We start from the raw sequence: 22,322 nt of genomic DNA, 5'->3' as shown, positions 1-22,322 counted from the left end.
TCCGATATTTCAGGGGAAAAGTCCCAGCCTAGCAATTCTCTGCTTATAACTCGACCCAGTCCTGGCAACATTCTTGTGAATCTTTTCTGCACTGTTTCCAGCTTAATAACATCCTCCTATGCTAGGCAGTAAAACTGTGACAATACTCCGTGTGCGGTCTCACCAGTGAATTGCACGGCTGTAACATGACATCCCATCTCAGTGCCCCATCTAATGAAGCCAAGCATCTTCACCACTATCACTCTGTGTCTCCACTTTCACGGAACTGTTTACTTGTATGCCTTGGTCTCTATGTTCTTCGACACCTGCCAGGACACAGTGACTCACCATGTGGTATTCTCCATCTTCTTATCTGGCATGGCGTGCCCTGGCATGCTATGTCATGATCTACTGTACCTCTCTAAATCCTTCCCTAACTGCGATATCACCTGTCCAGATCATTGCCTGAACCAACACACAATCTGTTGGAAGAACTCAATGGGATGAGCAGTGGGAGGAAAGGCTGAAACCCTTCCACAGGCTCCCATGGGTGATGGTCGACCTGCTGAGCTCCACCTGCAGATCGTGTGTTGCTCCAGGTTCCCACATCTGCAATCTCTTGCGTGTCTATTTTCTGAACTGCACCGTCTAATGGCAGGTGAGCTCACACTGTTTATCACAGTCATTTAATATTTCCAGCTATCAATCACCAACTGCATTTTCTATTTACATTTTATCCACTTCCTCAACTGATAGCCAGATGGAAACCAGCTGTACTATAGTTTAACTGGATACACAGCTCTCCATTGGTTGTACCTCCTACCATACGAACCAGACACTTTTCCCCGCAACCACATGGGGTAATCCCTGGTCCCTATACTTCCTGCCTCACCACCATTCAGAGATGTAAACAGCCCTTTCAAAGATCAGACAAAGATTCACGTGCATCTCCTCCAACCTTGTCTACTCAGTTGGTGCTCTTCTACATTGGTGGGACAAAGAGTAGACTAGGCCACTATTTTGGAGAGCACCTGTAGCCATCCTGATGTCTGTTGAATTCCATTTAAACTTCCTTCCCCTTCCTAGTTTTAAAGAGGAAAATGCAGATGCCAGAGACCAGAGACACTGGCATCTGGCGGAGCTCAGGAGGCTGGGCAGATCTATGGAAGAGGACTGTCAACATTTCAAATCAAGGTCCTACCTCAGGACTTGACCCAAAACAATGATGGTTCCTTTCCTCCCACAAATGTTGCTCGACCCACTGAGTTTATCCAGAAGGGAGCGATTGAGCAGGTTTGTGCCTCAGAGTCCCTGCTGTGCACTTGCCTTGAGGTTGTCAGGTAACTCGGCTCTGCCTGCATAGCCAGGGTTCATCGTGATGAAGACAGCACATGAACAGTCCAGTGGGATCTCAGTCCCTTCGAAGACAAATGTAGTCGCCTTCCCAGAGACAGCTCGCTGAATGGTCTGGATCTGCTGTGCAACGACAGAAAGGACCTGCAATGTAGACAGAACACTCTTACTTCATCAACCAGGAGCCCAGAGCAACACATCACCTGCGAGGAGTCAAAGAGTGAAAAGTGGATCATCTAGGACATCCTAATGGGCTGAGGAAGCTTTGGTTCCCCTCCATTGTGCCACCTCAGTGGTGTCTGTCACTTTGTCCATCTCCAAACAAAAAGCATATGCACAAGAGATTCTGCGGATGCTGGAAATCCAGAGCAACACACACAAAATATTGGAAGAACTCATCACATCAGGTAACATCTCAACGTTTTGGGCTGAAACCTTTCATCTGGACTGGAAAGGAAGGGATCAGAAGCCAGAATAAGTAAGTGTGGGAGGGGAAGGAGTACAAGCTGGCAGGTGATAGGTGAAACCAATTGAGTGGGAAGGTGGATGGGTAGAGGAGAAGAGGTAAAGTAAGAAGCTTTAATTTGATAGTATATTTCTCCTTAGTTTTGGGCTCCCTCAGCCCAGTGGAGTATTTTGGAAGATACTTTCTGTTTCAATTTTCACCATAAGACCATAAGACATAGGAGCAGAATTAGACCATTCAAGCCTATCGAGTCGGCTTTGCCACTCCGTCATGGCTGACCCCAGATCCCACTCAACCCCACAAACCTGTCTTCTCGCCATATCCTTTGACGCCCTGACACTGCCCAGGAACCGATCAGCTTTCATCTTAAATATACCCACAAACCCAGATCTCAGGCATGGCAAGTCTGCAACTTAACCAGCATCGTCAATGCATTCAGCACAAGTTACCAAGACTCTGAGCCACTCCTAAACCCAAAGACCATCTGGCTGGTCTGCATGGGTTTCTGGTCAGCGATGACCCCCTGGGTGTTGTGGGTGGTGGATTCAGTGCTACTGATGTCATTTGTAGCCGGTTAAATTCTGCCCTCTTAAGGATGGTTACGGTCTGGTGCTCACCAGGGTCAGATCCTGGCCCCAAACCCATGTTGGAACAGGCCCATACTGAGGTTTTGCCTGGAGATGGGGCTGAATCAGTCGAATTCCGTTATCTACAACCAACATACCCCACTCAACTGCACTTTCTCTCAGTATCAGACTTCTGATCTTCTGTCTGCAGGTGTTCCAAGCACGTTCTCTGTACCCCACCCATACTCCACAGCCACTCTCAGCTCCCTCTTCCTATAGAAAATGACACGCAGAGGGCAGAAAGGAGATGGAAAGCTCTATTGCAGTGCAACATTCAGTTGAAGTCTGGATTGAAGGCTATGCTGTTTCCCAGTGCTCAGGGAATGTGAGAGGGAAGTAGGGAGGAAACGGGCAATGAGATGGAGTTCATCTGTTGACTTGTGTTCGGAATACTCTGAAAGGTTGTGTGGGCTGCCTCTCCCCCCCCCCCAATCCCTCCTGCTTGCTGACCAGCTGCTGGCAAGGCTGTACCCTCAGGATGGCATGTAGCTGCATTCCCACTGCACACAAAAACCAAAGAAGGATAATTCCAGCAGGACACTGGAGCTGGAGGAACTCAGCAGGTCAGGCAGCATTAGTCGAGGGAAATGGACAGTCAACATTTTAGGCTCAGAACCTTCATCTGGACTGAAAGACAGAGGGATGATAGCTGGAATAAGTGTGATGGAAGGGGTGGAATGAGAGCTGGTGGGTTATAGGTGGACCCAGAAGAGGCAGGGGTTGGCATAAGGGAGAGAGGAAAGAGTGGGAATAGTGCCAGAAGCTGGAAGGTGCGGGGGGGGGGGGGGGGAGGGGGAGAGTACGGAAAGTTGTCGAAGGGCTGAAGGTGGGGGGGACGGGGAGACAGAGAGTTGTCAAAGGGCTGAAGGTGAGGGTGGGGGGTGGGAGAGTTGTCAAAGGGCTGAAGGTGAGGGTAGGGGGAGAGTGGTCGAAGGGATGGAGGTGAGGTTGGGGGGAGGGAGAGATGGCAAAGGGGTGGAGATGGGGGAGGGGGAGGGAGAGTTGTCAAAGGGGTGAAGGTGGGGGGGAGGGGGAGACAGAGAGTTGTCAATGGGCTGAAGGTGAGGGTAGGGGGAGAGTGGTCGAAGGGATGGAGGTGAGGTTGGGGGGAGGGAGAGATGGCAAAGGGGTGGAGATGGGGGAGGGGGAGGGAGAGTTGTCAAAGGGGTGAAGGTGGGGGGAGGGGGATGGAGAGTTGTCAAAGGGGTGGAAGTAGTGGTGGGGGGAGGGAGAGTTGTCAATGGGCTGAAGGTAGGGTTGAAGGGGAGGAGAAGCTGTCAAAGGGCCGAAGCTGAAAGAATCTGATCAGAGAGGAAGGTGGAACAGGGAATAAAGGATGGGGAATCAGTGTGGGTTAAGAGCAGAGGGGGAAAGAAAAAAGGAACAAAGGGGGAACGGTTTACTGGAAATTGGAGAATTTGGGGGGGTGTCAGAGGGGAGGTTGTGCACTGGAGTTTAGAGTCATCAGGAGATAGTCCAGCCACTGCTTGTTTGATGTGGTGAAACAAGAGCTGCTGCAGGGAAGAGCTTCAGACAGCTGGCCAGTGGACACTGGGCTCTGATCTGTATGGTGGGCTGAAACAGCCATTCTCCACTATGCCAGCCCTTTAGCACTGGTTCATTGAGGACTACCTCTCAGAAGATGGGCGTGAGGAGCTGCTGGTCGAATGAAACCTGGACTGACCAGTGAAAGCACACAGCTGACAGAGCCATCAGATTCATAACTAATGGGTCAGGTCACAGTCTGAACACAGCCTTCTCTCAGTGTCAGCAAAACTAAAAAGCCAGTTATTGACTTCAGGAAGGGAGGCAGTCCACATGCTCTTGTTTACGTTAATGGTACCAAGGTCAAGAGGACTGAGAGCTTCAAGTTCCTTGGTTTGAATATCACTAATGGCTTGTCCTGGTATACCATGGCCAAGAAATCTCACCAGCACCTCTACTTGCTCAGGATTTTGAAAGATATTTGCCATGTCTTCTGCTACCAAGTGGTACAAAGCATCTTATCTGGATGGGTCATGGCTCAGTAGACAACTGCTCTATCTGTCACCCCAAGAAACTGCAGAGAATTGTAGACATAGACTTGATGTAGACATCATGGAAACCAGTCTTCCTTCATGAACTCTGTCCATATTTCAGTAAACATTCATCATAGTCAAAGACCCCTGCCACCCCAGACATTTTCCCTTATCCTCTCTCCATCAGGCAGAAATATGAAAGCACATTCCACCAGGATCAACGGCAGCTTCCACCCCACTATTATAAATAGTTTCCTACTACAAAAAATTGACTCTTCTCCTCATTACTGACAATATCTCGTTATAATCTTGCACCTTATTATCTACCTGCTCTACACTTTCTCTTTAACTGGTACATTTCCCCTGTACTACCTCGATGTACTGGTGTAATAAAATGATCTGTATGGATGGCATGAGCAACAGGATTTGATCATACCTCAGTACCTGTGACTATAATAAACTACCAGTTTTCATTTGTTGGTTGATTGTGAATGGTCATGGGCAATGGGAAGAGGTGATGCTGAGAACCTGCGCCTTGGCCCAGGAAGTGAATGCCGGTAATAGGACTAATGAATTCAGCAACATGTTCAGCCATAATTAGTGGAGAATAATTGATCTTGGATCCCTCCTGAGACCCCCACCATCACAGAAGCTCTTCTCCAGTCCATTCAATTCAACACACGTGATTTTACAGAAAAGCTGACAGCAGTGCGAGACAGCAAAATCTCTGGGAGAAGACAAGATCCTACTGTGGTACAGAGGAACTGCATTTTCCATCGTCTGCTTCACCATTTCATAGTGGTTGATCCATTTTCCCTCTCAGCCTTCTCCCCATATCCCTTCATGCCCTGCCCAATCCAGAATCTATTAGCCTTTGCCTTAAATATACCCATCAACTAGGCCTCCACAGCTGCCTGTGGCAATGAATTCCATAGATTTACTATTCTCAGGCTAAAGATATTCCTCCTCATCATTCTGTTCTGTGGCTGTGTCCTCTAGCCTTAGACTCCCCACCATAGGAAACATTCTCTCCACGTTCACTCTATTGAGGCCTTTCAGCATTCAATTGGTTTCAATAAGGTCACCCCTTATTATTCTGAATTCCAGTGCGAGAGACCCAGAGCCGTTAAATGCTCCTCATATGACAAGATTTTCAATCTTGGAATCATTTTCGTGAACCTCCTCTGAACGCTCTCCAACGTCAGCACATCCTTTCTAAGGGGCCCAAAACTGCTCACAATACTCCAACTGAAGCCTCACCAGTTCTACATAAAGCCTCAAAATTACATCCTTGCTTTCATATTCTAGTCCTCTTTGAAATGAATGCTAACATTACATTTGCCTTCCTTACCACTTGCAAATTAAGCTTTAAGGGAATCTTGCTCATGGATTCCCAAGTCCATTTGCACCTCAGATTTTTGAATTTTCTTTCCATTTAGAAAATAGTCTACACTTTTATTTCTTCTACCTAAGGGCATAACCATACACTTCCCAATACTATATTCCATCTACCACTTCTTTGTCCATTCTCCTAATCTGTCTAAGTCCTTCTGTAGCCTTTCTACTTCCTCAAAACTACCTGACTACCTGCCCCTCCACCTATCTTCATATCATCCACAACCTTTGCCACAAAGCCATCAATTCCATCATCCAAGTCATTGACATAATCCCAGGCTAAAGAGAAAGTTTCAGCACAGGTCCCTGTGGAACACCACTAGTCACTAGCAGTCAAACAGTAAAGGCCTTTTGAAAATCCAAGTACATCAACATCTCCTTTGTTTATCCTACTTGTTATTTTTTCAAAGAACTCCAACAGATTTTGTTAGAAAAGATTTTCCCTTGAGGAAACCATGCCTATTTTATCATTTGCCTCCATGTACTCAGAGACCTCATCCTTAATAATCAACTCCAACATCTTTCCAACCACTGAGGTCACACTAACTGGCCTATAGTTTCCTTACTTCTGCCTCTCTCTGTTCTTGAAGCATGGAGTGACATTTGTAATTTTCTATTATTCTGGAATCATGCCAGAATCAATCAATACTTGAAAGATCATTACTACTGGCTCCACAATCTCTTCACCCAGGTCTTTCAGAACCCTAGTGAGTTCACCATCTACCTTATCTACATTCAGACCCTACATTTTCTCAAGAATCTTCTCCCTAGGGATGGCAACTTCATTCACTTTTGCCCCCTTGATCCTCTCAAACCTCTACTATACTGCTAGTACCTTCCACAGTGAAGACTGTAGCAAAATACTTATTCAGTTCATCTGCCATTTCCTTGTCCTCCATTACTACCTCCCCAGCATCATTTTCCAGCAGTCTGATATCAATTCTTGTCTCTCTTTATGTATCTGAAGAAACTTTTGGTATCCTCTTTAACATTATTGGCAAGCTTACCTTTGTATTCCATCTTTTCCTTCTTAATGACTTTTTTTGGTTGCCTTCTGTTGATTTTTAAAAGCTTCCCAATCCTGTAACTTCCCACTAATTATTGCTCCTTTATATGCTCTCCTTTTGGCTTTTATGTTGGCTTTGACTTCTCTTGTTAGCCATGGCTATGTGATCTTGCCTTTAGAATAGTTCTTCCTCTTTGTGATGTATACATTCTGTGCCTTCTGAATTGCTTCCAGAAATTCCAGCCATTGCTGCTCTGCCATCATCCATGCCAGTGTCCCCTTCCAATCAGCTCCTTTCTCATGCCTCTGTAATTCCCTCTACTCCACCGTAATGAGCTATCTTTCAGTGTCTTTCAGTAAAGGGAGCAGTGTGTAAAAAGAGCTACCCTTCAGTCAGGTTCACGTTCAAGATTTAAAAAGGCAGACCCTCGTGGCAGTTTCTCTGAGTTGAGGAGTGACCAATCAGCAAGAGGCAGTGAGCTACCTTTCAGTCAAGTCTGCTTTCAGGATTTAAAAGGCAGGCCGACCACACCACAACAACCAATCTACAAGACAGATTTATTAGAAAGGGTCATTTAAAATAACTCAAGTACAAGTGCAGCGACCATTCTTTAGAGTGGCTTGGCTCATCGGGCTTGGGTGAGATTAGGTATTTGTTCGGTTTCTCTCATACTATTCTTATTTATTCATCCTGTTTGAGCATGGTAGTGCCATGGGAATGGCTCTCGGGGCAGTGTTTTGTACTGTGTGTGGGTTGTGGGAAGTCTGGGAGGCCGCCAGTCTCTTGGATAAACACATCTGCACCAGATGCACTGAGCTGCAACTCCTCAGAGAATGCATTAAGGAATTTGAGCTGCAGGTTGATGACCTTTGGCTCATACAGGAGGATGAGGAGATGATAGACAGGAGCTACAGGAAGGTAGTGTTATATACCACAGGGTTATTTTTTTTCTGTGGGGAGAGAATGAGACTGACTTTTAGACACTGTTGGATTTCTGCTGACTGCAGAGTTGCTTGGTTACTATGGTAGAAGAGATGGAGTTATTTGATGGACAATGAATATGGTTTCTCGCGGCTTGTTTTGAATATACAAGGTCACACAGACACACAGTTAGAGTCAAGATGGATTTGATCAATGGAAGACACCAATGAGTCGGTTGCTGGTTTAAACTTTCAGTAGCCCAAAAGGGGTGATTTGAGATCGATCCAGAGTATTGATAAATGACTCTCACAAGTTGTTGCAACTAGAAGAAGTTTTCAGAGAAGAGAAGAGAGGAGAGGAGAGGAAGGTTTGAAACAGAAGAAACCTAGTTACAAAGAGATTACTATTTGGACTGTCTCTAAGTAGCCCGTGAGGATGAGCTTGTTTCCATTCGAATACAAAAGTGTGTTTGTCACAGACTTAATTCACAGGAATGGGTTCTCTGGTGAGGGGAAAACCTTTGTTAATACCACGTGTGTGTTTACCCTTTGGGTGTGGTAGTTCACTGAAGAAAGGCACCCCTGTGGCAAATCACTGTTGGAGTTATTTCAAATGTTGTGGAACTGGATAAGTGGCTATCACGTTGTGTGTGATTGGGGTAACCTTGTGGAATCTACCGTTGTGTCGACCCTTGCCTGGGTGGTGGTTCCCTTGAAGATGGTCCCCTTTGTGATAAGCTACTGTTGGTGATAATCCAGGCGTGGATTCTGTTTGAGTATCTTGTGGCCACCACTTTGGGATGACCCGTAGCTGAATCCGGGTGTGGTACCACCTGTGTTGAAAGGATATTCGTTGAAGATCACTGTCGGTGATACTTCGTGTGTGGAGTGGAACAACTTCAGAAATAAAACTTACTGCTATTGTTATTTTGTATTGCTGTTGTGGAATCTGAGGAAAATCGATGTAATTGCCTTCTCACAACATTTGCCTTTGGATTACAAATAACTTTCTCTCACCTCAATTCCGTGGATTGAACTGAGCTGAATTTCCTTACCACATCATCGTAAGACTGTATCACTTACCACCTAAGCTTGAAGAAGTTTGGGGATCTATATATTTCCACCTATGTATGCATAACACTATTAACTCTTGTTTTACCTGGTATAAGTTACTATATGACGTAGTTACTAATAAAGTAGTGTTTTGTTAACAGCAAAACCAGACTCCAAGTGTCTTCTATTGTTGCTGATACTTTTACAGGGTTGTGTGTACGTGACATAAATTGGGTTGCTCATCCCGCATATGAACAAATTGTTTGGAGCCATTTAAAAATTGTTGGGCACTTAATTGATTGATTAATGGTCAATCAGATGGGGAAAATTCCCTTTTGATTTGCTTGAGTGGAAATCAGCAGCAATGGAGGTTGAGGTTAGTATGTTTCTAGCAGAACCAATCCCTGAAGGAAATTGCTCAAAAGTTAAAGCTTAAGGTGAACACTAAAATGAGGAAGGCTCGGATGCAGACATTAATAGCACAGCATTTTATAACCAAGGGAAAGTTTAATGAGGATGTGTTGGAAATGTTTGCTGAAGGTAAATCTACTGAGACTGAGCTTCAGCTTCAGGTAGAAAAATTAAAGATGGAGGCTGAGGATAGATGAAGACAACATGAGTTGCAACTGAAACAGCTCGAGGCTAGAGAGGCAAAAAAAACTGAAAGAAGAGGCTGAAAAACAGAGAGAGTTCGAGAGGGAGAGAATGCAGCAAAGAGGTCAAGTGCCAGGTTTAGTGTCAGTCGAGAAATTAAGTTGGTACCTCTATTTGATGAAGCAGAAGTTGATAAGTAATTCCTGCATTTTGAAAAAGTGGGCCAGAATCGGAAGCGGGCGAGGGACCAGTGGGCTGTTTTGTTAGAAAGTGTTATTAAAGGGAAGGCCCAGCAAGCATATTCTGCTCTGACACTTGAAGAGGCAACTGATTATAACACAGTGAAAGACACTGTGCTTAAGGTTTATGAGTTGGTTCCAGAAGCATACCGACAAAAGTTTAGAGATTTGAGGAAGTCTGGGAGCCATTTGAGGAAGTCTGGAGTTTGCCTATGAGAAACCTGTGTACTTCTATCATTGGTGTACCTCCAATGGGGCAAATGAGGATATTAACAACCTGAGAGAATTGATTTTGATGGAAGAATTTAAAAGTTGTGTCCCTGATGAAATAAGGACATATCTAGAGGAGAAAGAGGCTGCGACACTTTCAGAGTCTGCTAAGTTAGCAGACGAGTTTGCTTTAACCCATAAGGTTAGGTTTATCCTGAATAGGAGCTTCCAAGAGAGTAGCTGGGATGATCAGGGTGAATTGGAATCTGAAACTGGGACCAGTGATGAAAGCGAGGAAGAGGAGACAGTCCCAATTGCCTGTGTTTAGGTTATTGAAGCATCTGAAAATCTGCAGGATGCTAAATATTGTGTTGAAACTCCATTAAATCCTGAGATGTCTGATTTGGTTGTAAAGGAATTTTGTGTCAGATGGATTGGTGTCAGTGAATGAAGGGTTAACCCCTGTACCAGTGGAAATTGAGGGTTCTCAGTCACTTATATTGGACAGTGTGCTAAAATCTGGTGATGAGATGAAAACTAGTGGGGGAAATTTTACTGAAGATATTGGGAAATATGTTGTTTCTGAACCTTTCAATAAGATGATATTGAAGTCTGGATTGGTTTCAAGACCTTTGACCTTGCTGCAGGAACAATGGTCTGCTGAGACAGTGCATGTTGATTTGTTAAACTATATTTTGTAATTTAAAGACAAAAGACCTCAAGGTTGTGGGTTGGAGAGACAGGGCTTAAAGTGTTGTTTTGACCAAGAGGGACCATCTGTAAGGGTTACTATGGAGACCTGTGGAACGAAAGGTTGTGGAGTTGGACCAAATAACTTTACAAGGAAAAAATTGGCGATGAGTTGGAACCTGTGCAGGGTAAAGTTCAGGCAGTCTGTGAAGGACCTATGCAAGCTGATCACGTGATGGCTAAGTGTTCGGTTTTGAAGTGGAAAAGAGAAAATGGTTGACCAAACACCACTTTGAATACAACAGGATCTGGTTTTGCAGTAATTTGACTTTTTTGTAACCAGGCATGTGAAAGGTAAAGACAATATTATGGTAGATTGACTGTCTGGTGCTAAGTTTAAGAATGAAATAGAAACTAGTATTTGTATACACTTTTGTAATCTGCTATATGATAATCACATATGTACTGTGTTATACTCTGTAATCTACCATTAAAAATTTTACCCCTTGATCAAAATTTTGCTTTATGGGGGGGGGGGGGTTGTGTTATATACCCCAGGGTTCATTTTTTTCTGTGGGCTGTCACTTTAAAATGCTGAGAGAATGAGACTGACTTTTAGGCACTGTTGGATTTCTGCTGACTACAGAGTTGCTTGGTTACTATGGTAAGAGAGATGGAGTTATTTGATGGACAATGCATGTTTATGGTTTCTTGTGGCTTGTTTTGAATATGCAAGGTCACACAGACACACACAGTTAGAGTCAAGATGGATTCGATCAATGGAAGACACCAGTAAGTCAGTCGCTGGTTTAAACTTTCAGTAGCCCAAAAGGGGTGAGTTAAGATCGATCCAGAGTATTGATAAATGACTCTCACAAGTTGCTGAAACTAGAAGTTTGCAGAGAAGAGAGGAGGGGAGAGGAAGGTTTGAAAGAGAAGAAACAGAGTGACAAAGAGACCATCTTCACTGTTTGGACTGTCTCTCTAAGTAGCCCGTGAGGGTGAGTTTGTTTCCATTTGGATACGAAAGTGTGTTTGTCACAGAATTAATCCGCAGGTGAGGGGAAAGCCTTTGTGAATACCAGGTGTGTGTTTACACTTTGTCTGGATGTGGTAATTCACTGAAGAAAGGCACCCCTGTGGCAAATCACTGTTGGGGTTATTTCGTATGTTGTGGAACTAGATAAGTGGCTATCACATTGTGTGTGATTGGGGTAACCTTGTGGAATCTACTTTGCCTGGGTGGTGGTTCTCTTGAAGATGGTTCCCTTTGTGATAAGCTACTGTTAGTGATAATCCACACGTGGATTCTGTTTGAGTATCCTGTGGCCACCACTTTGGGATGTCCCGTAGCTGAATCTGGGTGTGCTACCACTTGTGTTGAAAGGATGTTTGTTGAAGATCACTGTTGGTGATATTTTGTGTGTGGAGTGGAACAACTTTGGAGGTTAAACCTACGGCTATTGTTATTTTGTATTGCTGTCATGGAATCTGTGGAACATCGACATAATTGCTTTCTCACAACACTCGCCTTTGGATTACAAATATCTCTCTCTCACCTCAATTCCGTGGATAGAACTGAACTGAATTTCCTTACCACATCATTGTAAGACTGTATCACTTACCACCTAAGCTTGAAGAAGTTTGGGGATCTATATATTTACACCTATATATGCATAACACCATTAACTCTTGTTTTATTGCTGAAGAGTTAACTGCTGGTTAACTGTTGGGTAACTATTACTTGGATTGCACTACCTGTATGTATAATCTATATTTTCATTTATATTTATCATTATTATTGTTATGAGCAGAGAGACAACATCTGCCGGAAGTAAATTCCTTGTATGTGCACAGGTACTTGGCGATTAAAGTCTGATTCTGATTCTGATAAGTTACTATATGACGTAGTTACTAATAAAGTAGTATTTTGTTAACAGCAAAAACCAGACTCCAGGTGTACTCTATTGCTGCTGATATTTGACAGTGTCGCATGTACATGACAGGTAACTACCCCTAGTTGCAGGAGACAGGTAACTGGGTGACTGTCAGGAGAAGGAGGGGAGATGCAGAAATGCACAGCCAGTACAGATTACACAACTTTAGACCCTATTAAAGGAGATGACCTACCAGGAAGGAAGGAAGGAGCCACAGTCACCAGGTCTCTGGCTCTGAGTCTGTGGTTCAGAAGAGCAGAGAGATGAAGAGGACTGCAGTGCTGACACGAGATTCCATGTTTAATGGGGCAGGGGCAAGATATGTGGGTGCGATATAGACATCTGGAAGTTATGTTGCCTCCCATGTGCCAGTATCAGCTATGCAGCAGATTGACTAGACTTGTTTAGAAGGGTTGAAACTGATCTGGCGGGGGCTTGGAACTTAATTGATGGTGCTAAGGATGGGGTAGTTGGCTTACAAACAGAGGCAGTATGTAGAGAGACTCCTAGCAAGGAGAAGTTGATGATAGGGCAATATTGCAGTTAACAGGATGAGTTACAATGTAAGAGGCAAACAAAATTGAACAGGATGAATACTGGACTGAAACTTAAATTTCAATACACGCAGTATATGGAATAAGGTAGATAAACTTGCAGCACAGTTACAGATTGGCAGGTATGATGTTGTAGACATTACTGAATCATGGCTGAAAGAAGATTATGCTGTAGCTGGGAGCTTAATGTCCAAGAATACACATTGTACTGAAAGGATGAGCAGGAAGGCAGAGGGGGTGGTGTTTTTCTGTTGATAAAAAATGTATTCAACTCATTAGAAAGATGTGACAGAGGGCTGGAAGGTGTTGAATCATTGTGGATAGAGCTAAGGAACTGCATGAATGAAAAGACCCTGGTGGGAGTTGTTTACAGAACCCCAAACAGTAGTAAGGACGTGGTCTACAAATTACAATGAGAGACAGAAAATGCATGCCTAAAGGGCAATGTTACAAAAGTAATGGGATTTCAATGGGCAGGTAGATTGGGAAAACTGGGTTGGTGCTGGATCCCAAGAAGGGGGATTTCTATAAGGCTTACAAGATGGCTTTTTAGAGCAGCTTGTGGCTGAACCTACATGGGATCAGCTATTCTGGATTACGTGCTGTGCAATGAACCAAAATTGTTTCAAGAGCTTAAGGTAAAAGAACCCTTAGGGTCAAATTATCATAATATGATCAAATTCACCCTGAAATCTGAGAAGGAGAAGCTAAAGTCAGATTATCAGTATTACAGTGGGGTAAAGGGAATTACAGAGGCTCGAGAGAGGAGTTGGCCAAAATTCCTTGGAAAAGAACACTGGCAGGGATGATGGCAGAGTAGCAATGGAACCTGCGGAAGCAACTTGGAAGGCACAGGGTATATACATCCCAAACAGGAAAAATATCCTGAAGGCAACATAACACAGCTGTGGCTAACAAGAGAAGTCAAAGCCAACATAAAAGCCAAAGAGAGGACATATAATAGTGCAAATTTAGTTGGAAGTTAGAAAATTGGGAAGCTTTTAAAAAGGGGATGCCAGAGGTAAATTCTTCACACAGAGAATGCTGGGTGCATAGAATGCACTGCCGGCAGCGGTGTTGGGAGCAGATACAATGGAGTCTTTTAAGAGCCTCTTAGATAGGTACATAGAGCTTAGAAAAATAGAGGGCTATGCACTAGGGAAATTCTAGGCAGTGTCAAGAGTAGGTTACATGGTCGGCACAACTTTGTGGGCGAAGGGCCTGCAATATGATGTAGATTTCAATGTTCTATGTTCAATCTTAAAGCCAAAGGTTTTATGCAATGTTTGTCTCTCCAGGTATCTACTTTTAACCATCACTTTATATCTGCTTATATCTGTTTCATAATGATATATCAAATCCTGGAAAATGGTAGTGGTTGGACAGAAGTATAAACTAAAACAGATAAAACTTTTCAGGAGATAATTAATAAATAAAATTAAACATTTTCTAAATTTTACTAAAATCCATCACCACATACATAAATGAACATGTTTAATTTGCAAAGCTTTGTCACATTGGAGAGAGTGCAATATTAATGATAATAATTGCTGATGTGTTGATTAATATTAGATGGTAAAGGATAATAGCAAAGTGTTTTCATTACCTCTAACTCAATCCGATTAAATTCATCGAAGCAGGCCCAAGCACCGCACTGTGCCAGCCCCTTAAAAAACTTCCCCATTGCCCTGTAGTCCAGCCTGTCAGAGCAGTTAAACACAATGCACTGTGGAAGAGAAGTCCTTGTTCAGTATACATTAACACAGCCCACAGTAACGGTAAGCATATCTATTTTTAGCCGCATGTGTTTTTAGCCTGATCAACCATCAGGCTCCCAGACCCATGTGGTTAACTTCAATCACCACTTCTCTGAACTGATTCTATCACTTACAGACTCACCTTAAGGGCTCATGTTCTTCTTATTAATTTTCATTTGCACAGATTGTCTTCCTTTGCACATTGGTCATTTGTCAGTCCTTGTCTGTTTATGTACAGTTTTTTCATAAATTTTATCATGAGAGGCACTGATCTTGTGGATAGTGAGAGAGTCTTTCCTAGGGCTGAAATGGCTAACAAGAGAGGGCAGCTTTAAGGTGATTGGAAGTCGGTACAGAAGAGATGTCAGGGGTAAGTTTTTTTATGCAGAGAGTGGTGAGTATGTGAAATGGGCTGCTGACGGCAGTGGTGGAAACAATAGGAACTTTTAAGAGACTCCTGGATGGATACATAGAGCTTAGAAAATAGAGGGCTATGGGTAAGTCTAGGTAATTCTAAGGTTAGGACGTGTTTGGCACAGCTTTGTGGGTCGAAGGGCCTGTATTGTGATGTAGGTTTTCTATGTTTTTCTACTTTTCCTGTAAATATCTGCAAGGAAATGAATCTCAATACTAACAAATACATATTTGAACTGTAGAGGTTTGGCTATATTGGGGTCCCCATTAGATCCTGCCAGTGGCTTCACCAGCCTGATGTGCTCCAGGGGCAGCTATGGTTCAATCCCCTTGCCAGAAAGGTGGTAAGTGTTTCACTAATTACCCCACCTAGAGAAGCCTGAGCTCCCTGAAGGTACTTGGAGCCTGTGACTATCAGCCAGGTGAGAGTGTGTCAGACCAGGCTTGGCTGCGGCTGTCTGACAGATTCACAGAAACTTACTCGAACGTCGTCAGCCAATGAGTAAGGGTCTGATGCTGGTCTGAAAGGAGTGTCAATGGGATGTTAAAGGACCAGCAGACAAAGAAATAAAATTATGTGCTCAGATTTGTATTTCAATTACGTGCAACCCTGTCTCTGTTCCACTTTTTGTCAGAGTATTCACTCTCCTATTTCTAATACTATCCCATTCTCATTAAAGCCAGAGACCAGAGGAAGGGCTTAACTTGAACCTGCCATTCCCAGCCATTCCCCTCCACAGATGCTGCCTGACCTGCTGAGTTCCTCCAGCAGTTTGTTCTTTAGCTTGCTCCCATAGTCTCTATTAATTCAGACTATTCCCACGCCCCACCCTCTCCCTACCATCCTGCATTATCCAAAACTAAACCGACTGCCTGCTTCCTCTTCAGATGTCCCAAACTAGCCTCACAGAATAATTCACCTTACAGTTTCATATCAGTCCACATGTAATCTACTTGCCCAACTCCACATGAATTCACACGTTGCAATATCCATTCAATTGCTTTAACTAATTCACTGCCCTGATCTCGCTGCAGGCCATCATCAATTCCTGACCCAATCTTCTGGTTCAATTTTCACCCCCCATCCATGTAACAATCCCAAATTATAAAACCATAATAAGACATAAGAATAGAATTAGGCCATTTGGCCCATCAAGTCTGCTCTACCATTTGATCACGGCCGATTTGTTATCCCTCTCAACCTATTCTCCTGCCTTTTTCCCATAACCTTTGATGCCCTGACTAATCAAGAACCCATAAACCTCCACTTTAAATATACCCAATGACTTGGCCTCCACAGTCATCCATGTCTACACACCCTCTCAATGAACCTCAAAATTCCCCCAAATCAATCGCGCAAGCCTGCTCTGCAAATGATGGCTTGTTTCAAACAGTAACTACCCTCACACCTCCACTCCTCCCATGTTTTTGTGAAGACTATCCCACTTGCTTGTTCTCACCACAAACTTTAGGCCTAATTCTCCATAGTGCTCTATCAGAGATGTATACAACTGCCTCGCTTCCTCTCCATATCTTAGAAAGATTAACCTCATGCTCTCAAACTTAATCAAATTTCATGACGCAGCTCATTGCTCCTGGCTCACAACTATGCATCAGAACAAGAGTAATCTACTTGCCCTCCAATCCTGTAGCAACTGTCTCTGCCCATGGCTGCAAGGAACTGTAGAGAGCTGTAGGCACTGCTCAGTGCATCATGCAACCAGCCTCCCCTCCATGGACTCTTGACTCTCACTGCCTCAGTAAAGCAACCAGAATAATCAAAGGCCCCATCTAGCCTGGACATTCTCTCTTCTCCCTCATCCTATCAAACAGAAGATATAAAAAAACAAAAGTACGCACCACCAAGGACAGTTTCTACCACGCTGTTATCAGACGCTTAACTCTTGGAATGCTTGATCTCACAGCCTACATTGTTATGATCTTGCACTTAATTGTTTACCTGGACTGCGCTCTCTCTGTAGCTGTTACACTTTATTCTGCATTACCTGTGTAATCTGTATGCAGAGTGCACAATACAAGCTTTCCACTGTAACTTGATACATGTGACAATAATAAACCAATTCAATTCCATTCCTGCCATGCTGTCAAGGAATCAGAGCAACTCCCGCTCTTCCTAGGGCCTAGCAACATTGCTAACTGTATCTACTGCCCAGCCACAATCCCTGTACCTGTTTGGCCACTGCTTTTGCCAGATCTTTGCAGGTTTCGGTTTTCCCAGTTCCTGCAGGTCCTTCTGGGGCTCCACCCAGGTTCAGCTGCAGGGCTCCCATCAGCGTCCTGAATGAATAGTAACAGAGACGGGATTTTCTTTCAACTGGAGCATTGACTGAACTTGTTCCCTTGGCACTTTTGAAAAACTGTATTAACAAACAAGACTCATAAGAAGAAACACTGGTCAAAGAAAAAGAAAGATGACTAAATAAGATAAAGTGGATATAAACCACCTATAAGTGGGGCTGAGCGGAGAGGACTCAGCCTTACCACCAAGCTGAAGGTCTACCGAGCAGTGGTTCTCACCACCCTCCTCTATGCCAGCAAAACCTGGACTGTCTACAGCAGACACGCTAAACAGCTCAACCACTTCCACTTGAGCTGCCTCCACAGACTTCTCCATGTACGATGGCAGGACAAAGTCCCAGACACAGAGGTCCTGGAGCGGGCTAACACCCACAGCGTCAACACCTTCCTACAGAAAGCCCAAGCCAGATGGGCTGGCCATGTTGTCAGGATGTCTGACAGTCGACTACCAAAACAGCCGCTGTATGGAGAGCTGAGCCAGGGCAAGCGCTCAGTTGGAGGGCAGAAGAAACTTTTCAAAGACTGCCTCAAAGTGTCCCTCAAAGACCTCAACATCAATCCCAGTAGCTGGGAATCGCTTGCTCTGGACCACCCGACCTGGTGGAGCAGGACCACTAAAGGAGCGTATGCAGCAGAAATCAGACGCACCGCAGAGGCTCAGAGGAAACACGCCATGCGGAAGGCTTGAGCTACCTCCACTTCCACTGTAGCATCTACCCTCATGTGTCCCACATGTGGGCGAGCTTTCAGGGCCCGGATTGGCCTCACCAGTCACCTCCGGACCCACAGTCATAAACCCTCCACCTGACAGAAGTCGTGGTCGTCTTCGACTCCGAAGGACGAACAACAACAACAAGTGGAAAAATGACAAATGATGTTTAATTCAGGCACAAGGTGTTGCAGTTAATGACAGGACCCTTAACATCATTGATATACAGAAGGATCTTGTTGTATTCTGTAGGGGTTGGGTCTTTTCACATTATATGTCAATAATTTGGATGACGGAATTGATGTCTTTGTGGCCAAGTTTGCGGACAATACAAAGGTAGTGGGGAGGCAGTGGGGGGTAGTGTTGAGGAAGCAGGGAGTCTGCAGAAGGATTTAGCCAGATTTGGAGAATGTGCAAAGAAGTGGCAGATGGAACATAATGTGGGGAAGTGCATAGTCATGCACTTTGATTGAAGGAATAAAGGAGTAAACTATTTTCTAAATGGGAAGGAAAATCATAAATCACAAATGCAGTGGGATTTGGGAGTCCTTTTGCAGGGTTCCCTGAAGGTTCAGGAATGCAAATGTAATGTTAGTTTTCATTTTGAGAGGACTAGAATGTAAAAGCAAGGATGTAATGCTGAGGCTTTATAAAGGCATATGGGGCTTTATAAGACTGCACTTGGAATATGGTGAGCAGTTTCAGGCCCCTTATTCAAGAAAAAATGTGCTGGCATTGCATAGGGGATGAAGAGCATTTGATGTCTCTATTCACTGGAGTTTAGAAGAATGAGGAAGGATTTCATTGACACCTATTGAATACTGAACAACCTAGATAGAGAGGATGTTTCCTATAGTGGGGAAGTCTAGAACCAATTAGCACAGCCTCAGAATAGAAGGACATCCCTTTAGAACAGAGATGAGGAGGATTTTTTATTTTAGCCAGAGGGTAAGTTTGGGGAATTCATTGGCACTGGTGATTGTGGAGTCAAGTCATTGTGTATAGTTAAAGAAGAGGCTGAGAGGTTCTTGATTAGTAAGGGTTCTTGATTAATATGGGGAGAAGGCAGAAGAATGGGGTTGAAAAGGATAAAATCACATTTAAGGCAGTTGTATGGAGATAAGCAAGGGGGTGGTAGATTCCTTGTGGTGGATGGGAATATGAGTTGAAGGCCCAGTCAGATTGGCCTTATTGGAGAGTTCACAGGGTGGGTGGACTTGCCTCCTCTCAATTCAGTTGCTGTATTTGTAATATGGCTGTTCCACCTCCCATCGATGGAGATGATTGTCACACTGCGCTGGAGAGCATTCTGACTGGCTCCATCACAACTTGGTATGGAGCCTTCAATATACAGGCCCTCAAGAGGCTGATTGTTTGTTCCATCATGGGCACAACCCTCCCCACCTTCGAGATCTTCAAGAGATGGTGCCTCAAGAAGATGGAATCTATAATTAAGGACCCTCATCATCTGGGACATGCCCTCTTCTCATTACTACCATCAGAGAGGAGGTCCAGGAGCCTGAAGTCACACACTCAATGCTTTAAGAATAGCTTCTTCTTCTCAACCATCTGACTTTGACTGTGGACTGATTGCTTGTGTCAGGTAGGGTGGTGTGAGCATTTCAGAAACTGCAGCTTTCATGCATAACGGTCTCTAAAGTTTGCAGAGAATGGTGCAAAAAAATTCAGTGAGTGGTAGTTCTGTGGGCAAGAATGCTTTGTTGATGAGAGAGGTCAGAGGAGAATGGCCAGACTGGTTCAAGCTGACAGGAAGATGACAGTTACTCAGATAACCAACAGTGGTGTGCAGAAGAGCATCACTGAATGCACAACACAAAGAACCTTGAAGTGGATGGGCTACAGCAATAGAAGACCACATGGGTTCCACTCCTGAGCAGAGCGCATTATTTCTTTTCGTTTTTAAATGGAAACATTCAGAAATGTAATGCAGGGAATTAAAGAAGTCATAGAACTAACTCGGGGTGTGTTCACCTGTGAGGACTCCCAGCCAGATCTTACCTGTAGCACCTGTCTGTCAGGGGCGTGATGACAAGCCTTCCTGTGTTCCCCAGGTACTCATAGCCGTAAGGCACCGTGGTTGTAATCAGCCTGATTACAATTTTCTTCTCTTCCCAATAATATCGTAACTGGGCGATCCAATTAAAGTCAGTGGTGCTGTTAATTCCAAGGTCAGTCAGCTTTGCAACAACATCACGGGCTAGCAAGGAGAATTAAAATGCATTAGTTCAGTTTCTTGGTTAGTGGGTGAAGTGAACACACTGACAATACTCCCAGTTGGTGTGTACAAATCCGTGTTCTAGTTGGGAACAAGTAGCTGAAGGAGGCAGCCTACAATTGGAAGTGAGCACACACTGCTGATCTATCAATGCCCTGTTTGCATGCTGGTGCCTTTCATCACCAGCCTCCTTTCATGCAAGCTTATTGCAGGCCTGTGACTTGGGTTCATCCCAAATGCTTATGTCTGATCACATGACCTTCAGAGAGGGGAGCTCTTTATGTTCAGTAACTTTAAAACATTAACCTAACTCAAAGGAAGACATGGGAGTCCAGAATGTGAGTCTGATTTTGTGTTTACTTTAAGCAAGGCATGCATATCACATAGGAGTGCAATGACATAACAGAGGGTGGAGCTTAGGATGATGGCACCTAACGGCAACTCCTTTGCTTGCATTTTCAGAAACAGCTCAATCTGTATCTTTAATATTTCTTTTTTTTCTTTTTCAGGGTTCTTTTGAAGACCCTGACCTAGAGTTACATGCTGACATCCTTTGTGGAAACGGGACCCGCTCTCAGGGCCTTACGACTGGTCGGCTTTTCGATATGCAGCTTGGATGTAGCTTGGAGGACGTAGCTTGGATGACTAGCATGCCTGCAGGGTGCCGGATTTTCATAGCTCTGGAGGCAGGCTGATTCAAGGTCGGTGTCATTGCCTGGTGTGTTGTGGGAGTACACGGAAGATTGAAAGCAGCGAGCTGGCTGCTGGCTGTGTGTCCGGAGACCTGAGTTCTTCGGGCACAGAGTTTGAAAGGAGCGATATAACAGGCTTTTAACACCATAAATTGGAGAGTTGTCCCCGTTTCACAGCGCAAGGGGAGACAAAACAAAACATCTCTTTTCCCTTATTAGTCTTATACTGGTGAGCAAGTAGTCTTTGGGGTACTGCAGTCTATGTCTTTATTGATGCTTCTCTGCATGCTTGAGTGCTCAGTGGAGGGTGCAGATGCTTTTTTGCTGGTGGGGGAGGATGGGTTGTCAGTTTGCTGCTTCTGCGTGAAGGGGAGCTGGGGGGCTTTGGGGTTCTAACAGTTAACTGTTATTCTTTCTTTGGTTCACTCCTCTGTTTTTGTGGATGTTTGCAAAGAAAAAGAATTTCAGGATGTGTATGGTATACATTTCTCTGACATTAAATGGACCTATTGAATTCATGTAGTTATACATATAACCCAGAACAAATTATTGAAGTGAACAAGAATGCTTAATCAAACAATACATTTACAAGATTACTTAAATAGTAAATACACAGCACTCTTCCATGCTTAGCTATAAACTCCAACTCAATAGAGGATGCATCTCAACTTGTATATTATATAGTACAACTACTATATACAGACACTCACAGACACTTAAATTTTATTTTGTCCCATTCAGGTCTAAAGATTTAATTGTTGTGGAGGATTTCTTTCTCTTGTGGGATAAAGATGAGACCTGTGCCTGTGAAACAATCTCAGGTTGTGGGGCCTCCATGGTGATTGAAGGAGTTGACTCTGAGACTGCAGTAAGTTGCTCTGACAGTGATAGCCACTTCTCTTATCCTTTTCTCAGCTTTTCTCGCTAGACCTAATTCAATCCTTGCTTCTCTCCCAGCCCTGGCTTCTTTCTTTTTCTTTCTCACTGTTCTTCTCTCTTTCACACCTTTCTCTTTCTCACTCACATTCTTTCTCTCTGTCCCTTCCTTGCTTTTCAACTTCTTGTCTTTCTTTTCTCACCTTTCTTTTCCTTCTTTACCAGGTTGTGCATCTTGATCTTGGGAAGGTGCATTTAATTCACTGGAATATTCTCTT

General features: G+C 44.1%; 1 protein-coding gene across 1 annotated transcript in view; it reads right to left on the bottom strand.

Moving 5' to 3' along the window:
• LOC132403373 (dynein axonemal heavy chain 3-like) overlaps positions 1–22,322 on the bottom strand; it is a 990,878-nt gene that overhangs the window by 710,710 nt on the left and 257,846 nt on the right. Inside the window, exons 22-25 of the mRNA XM_059986790.1 lie at positions 20,260–20,458; positions 17,402–17,510; positions 14,648–14,767; positions 1,306–1,476 (exon numbers count right to left, since the gene is read on the bottom strand). Coding sequence (XP_059842773.1) covers positions 1,306–1,476; positions 14,648–14,767; positions 17,402–17,510; positions 20,260–20,458 — 599 coding nt within the window. The remainder of the gene's footprint in view (positions 1–1,305; positions 1,477–14,647; positions 14,768–17,401; positions 17,511–20,259; positions 20,459–22,322) is intronic.

Source organism: Hypanus sabinus, chromosome 13 (assembly GCF_030144855.1).
Source record: "Hypanus sabinus isolate sHypSab1 chromosome 13, sHypSab1.hap1, whole genome shotgun sequence".
Classification (NCBI taxonomy): Eukaryota; Metazoa; Chordata; class Chondrichthyes; order Myliobatiformes; family Dasyatidae; genus Hypanus; species Hypanus sabinus.
Note: the sequence above shows the minus strand (reverse complement) of the source record. Positions and strands in the feature narration are given on the sequence as shown.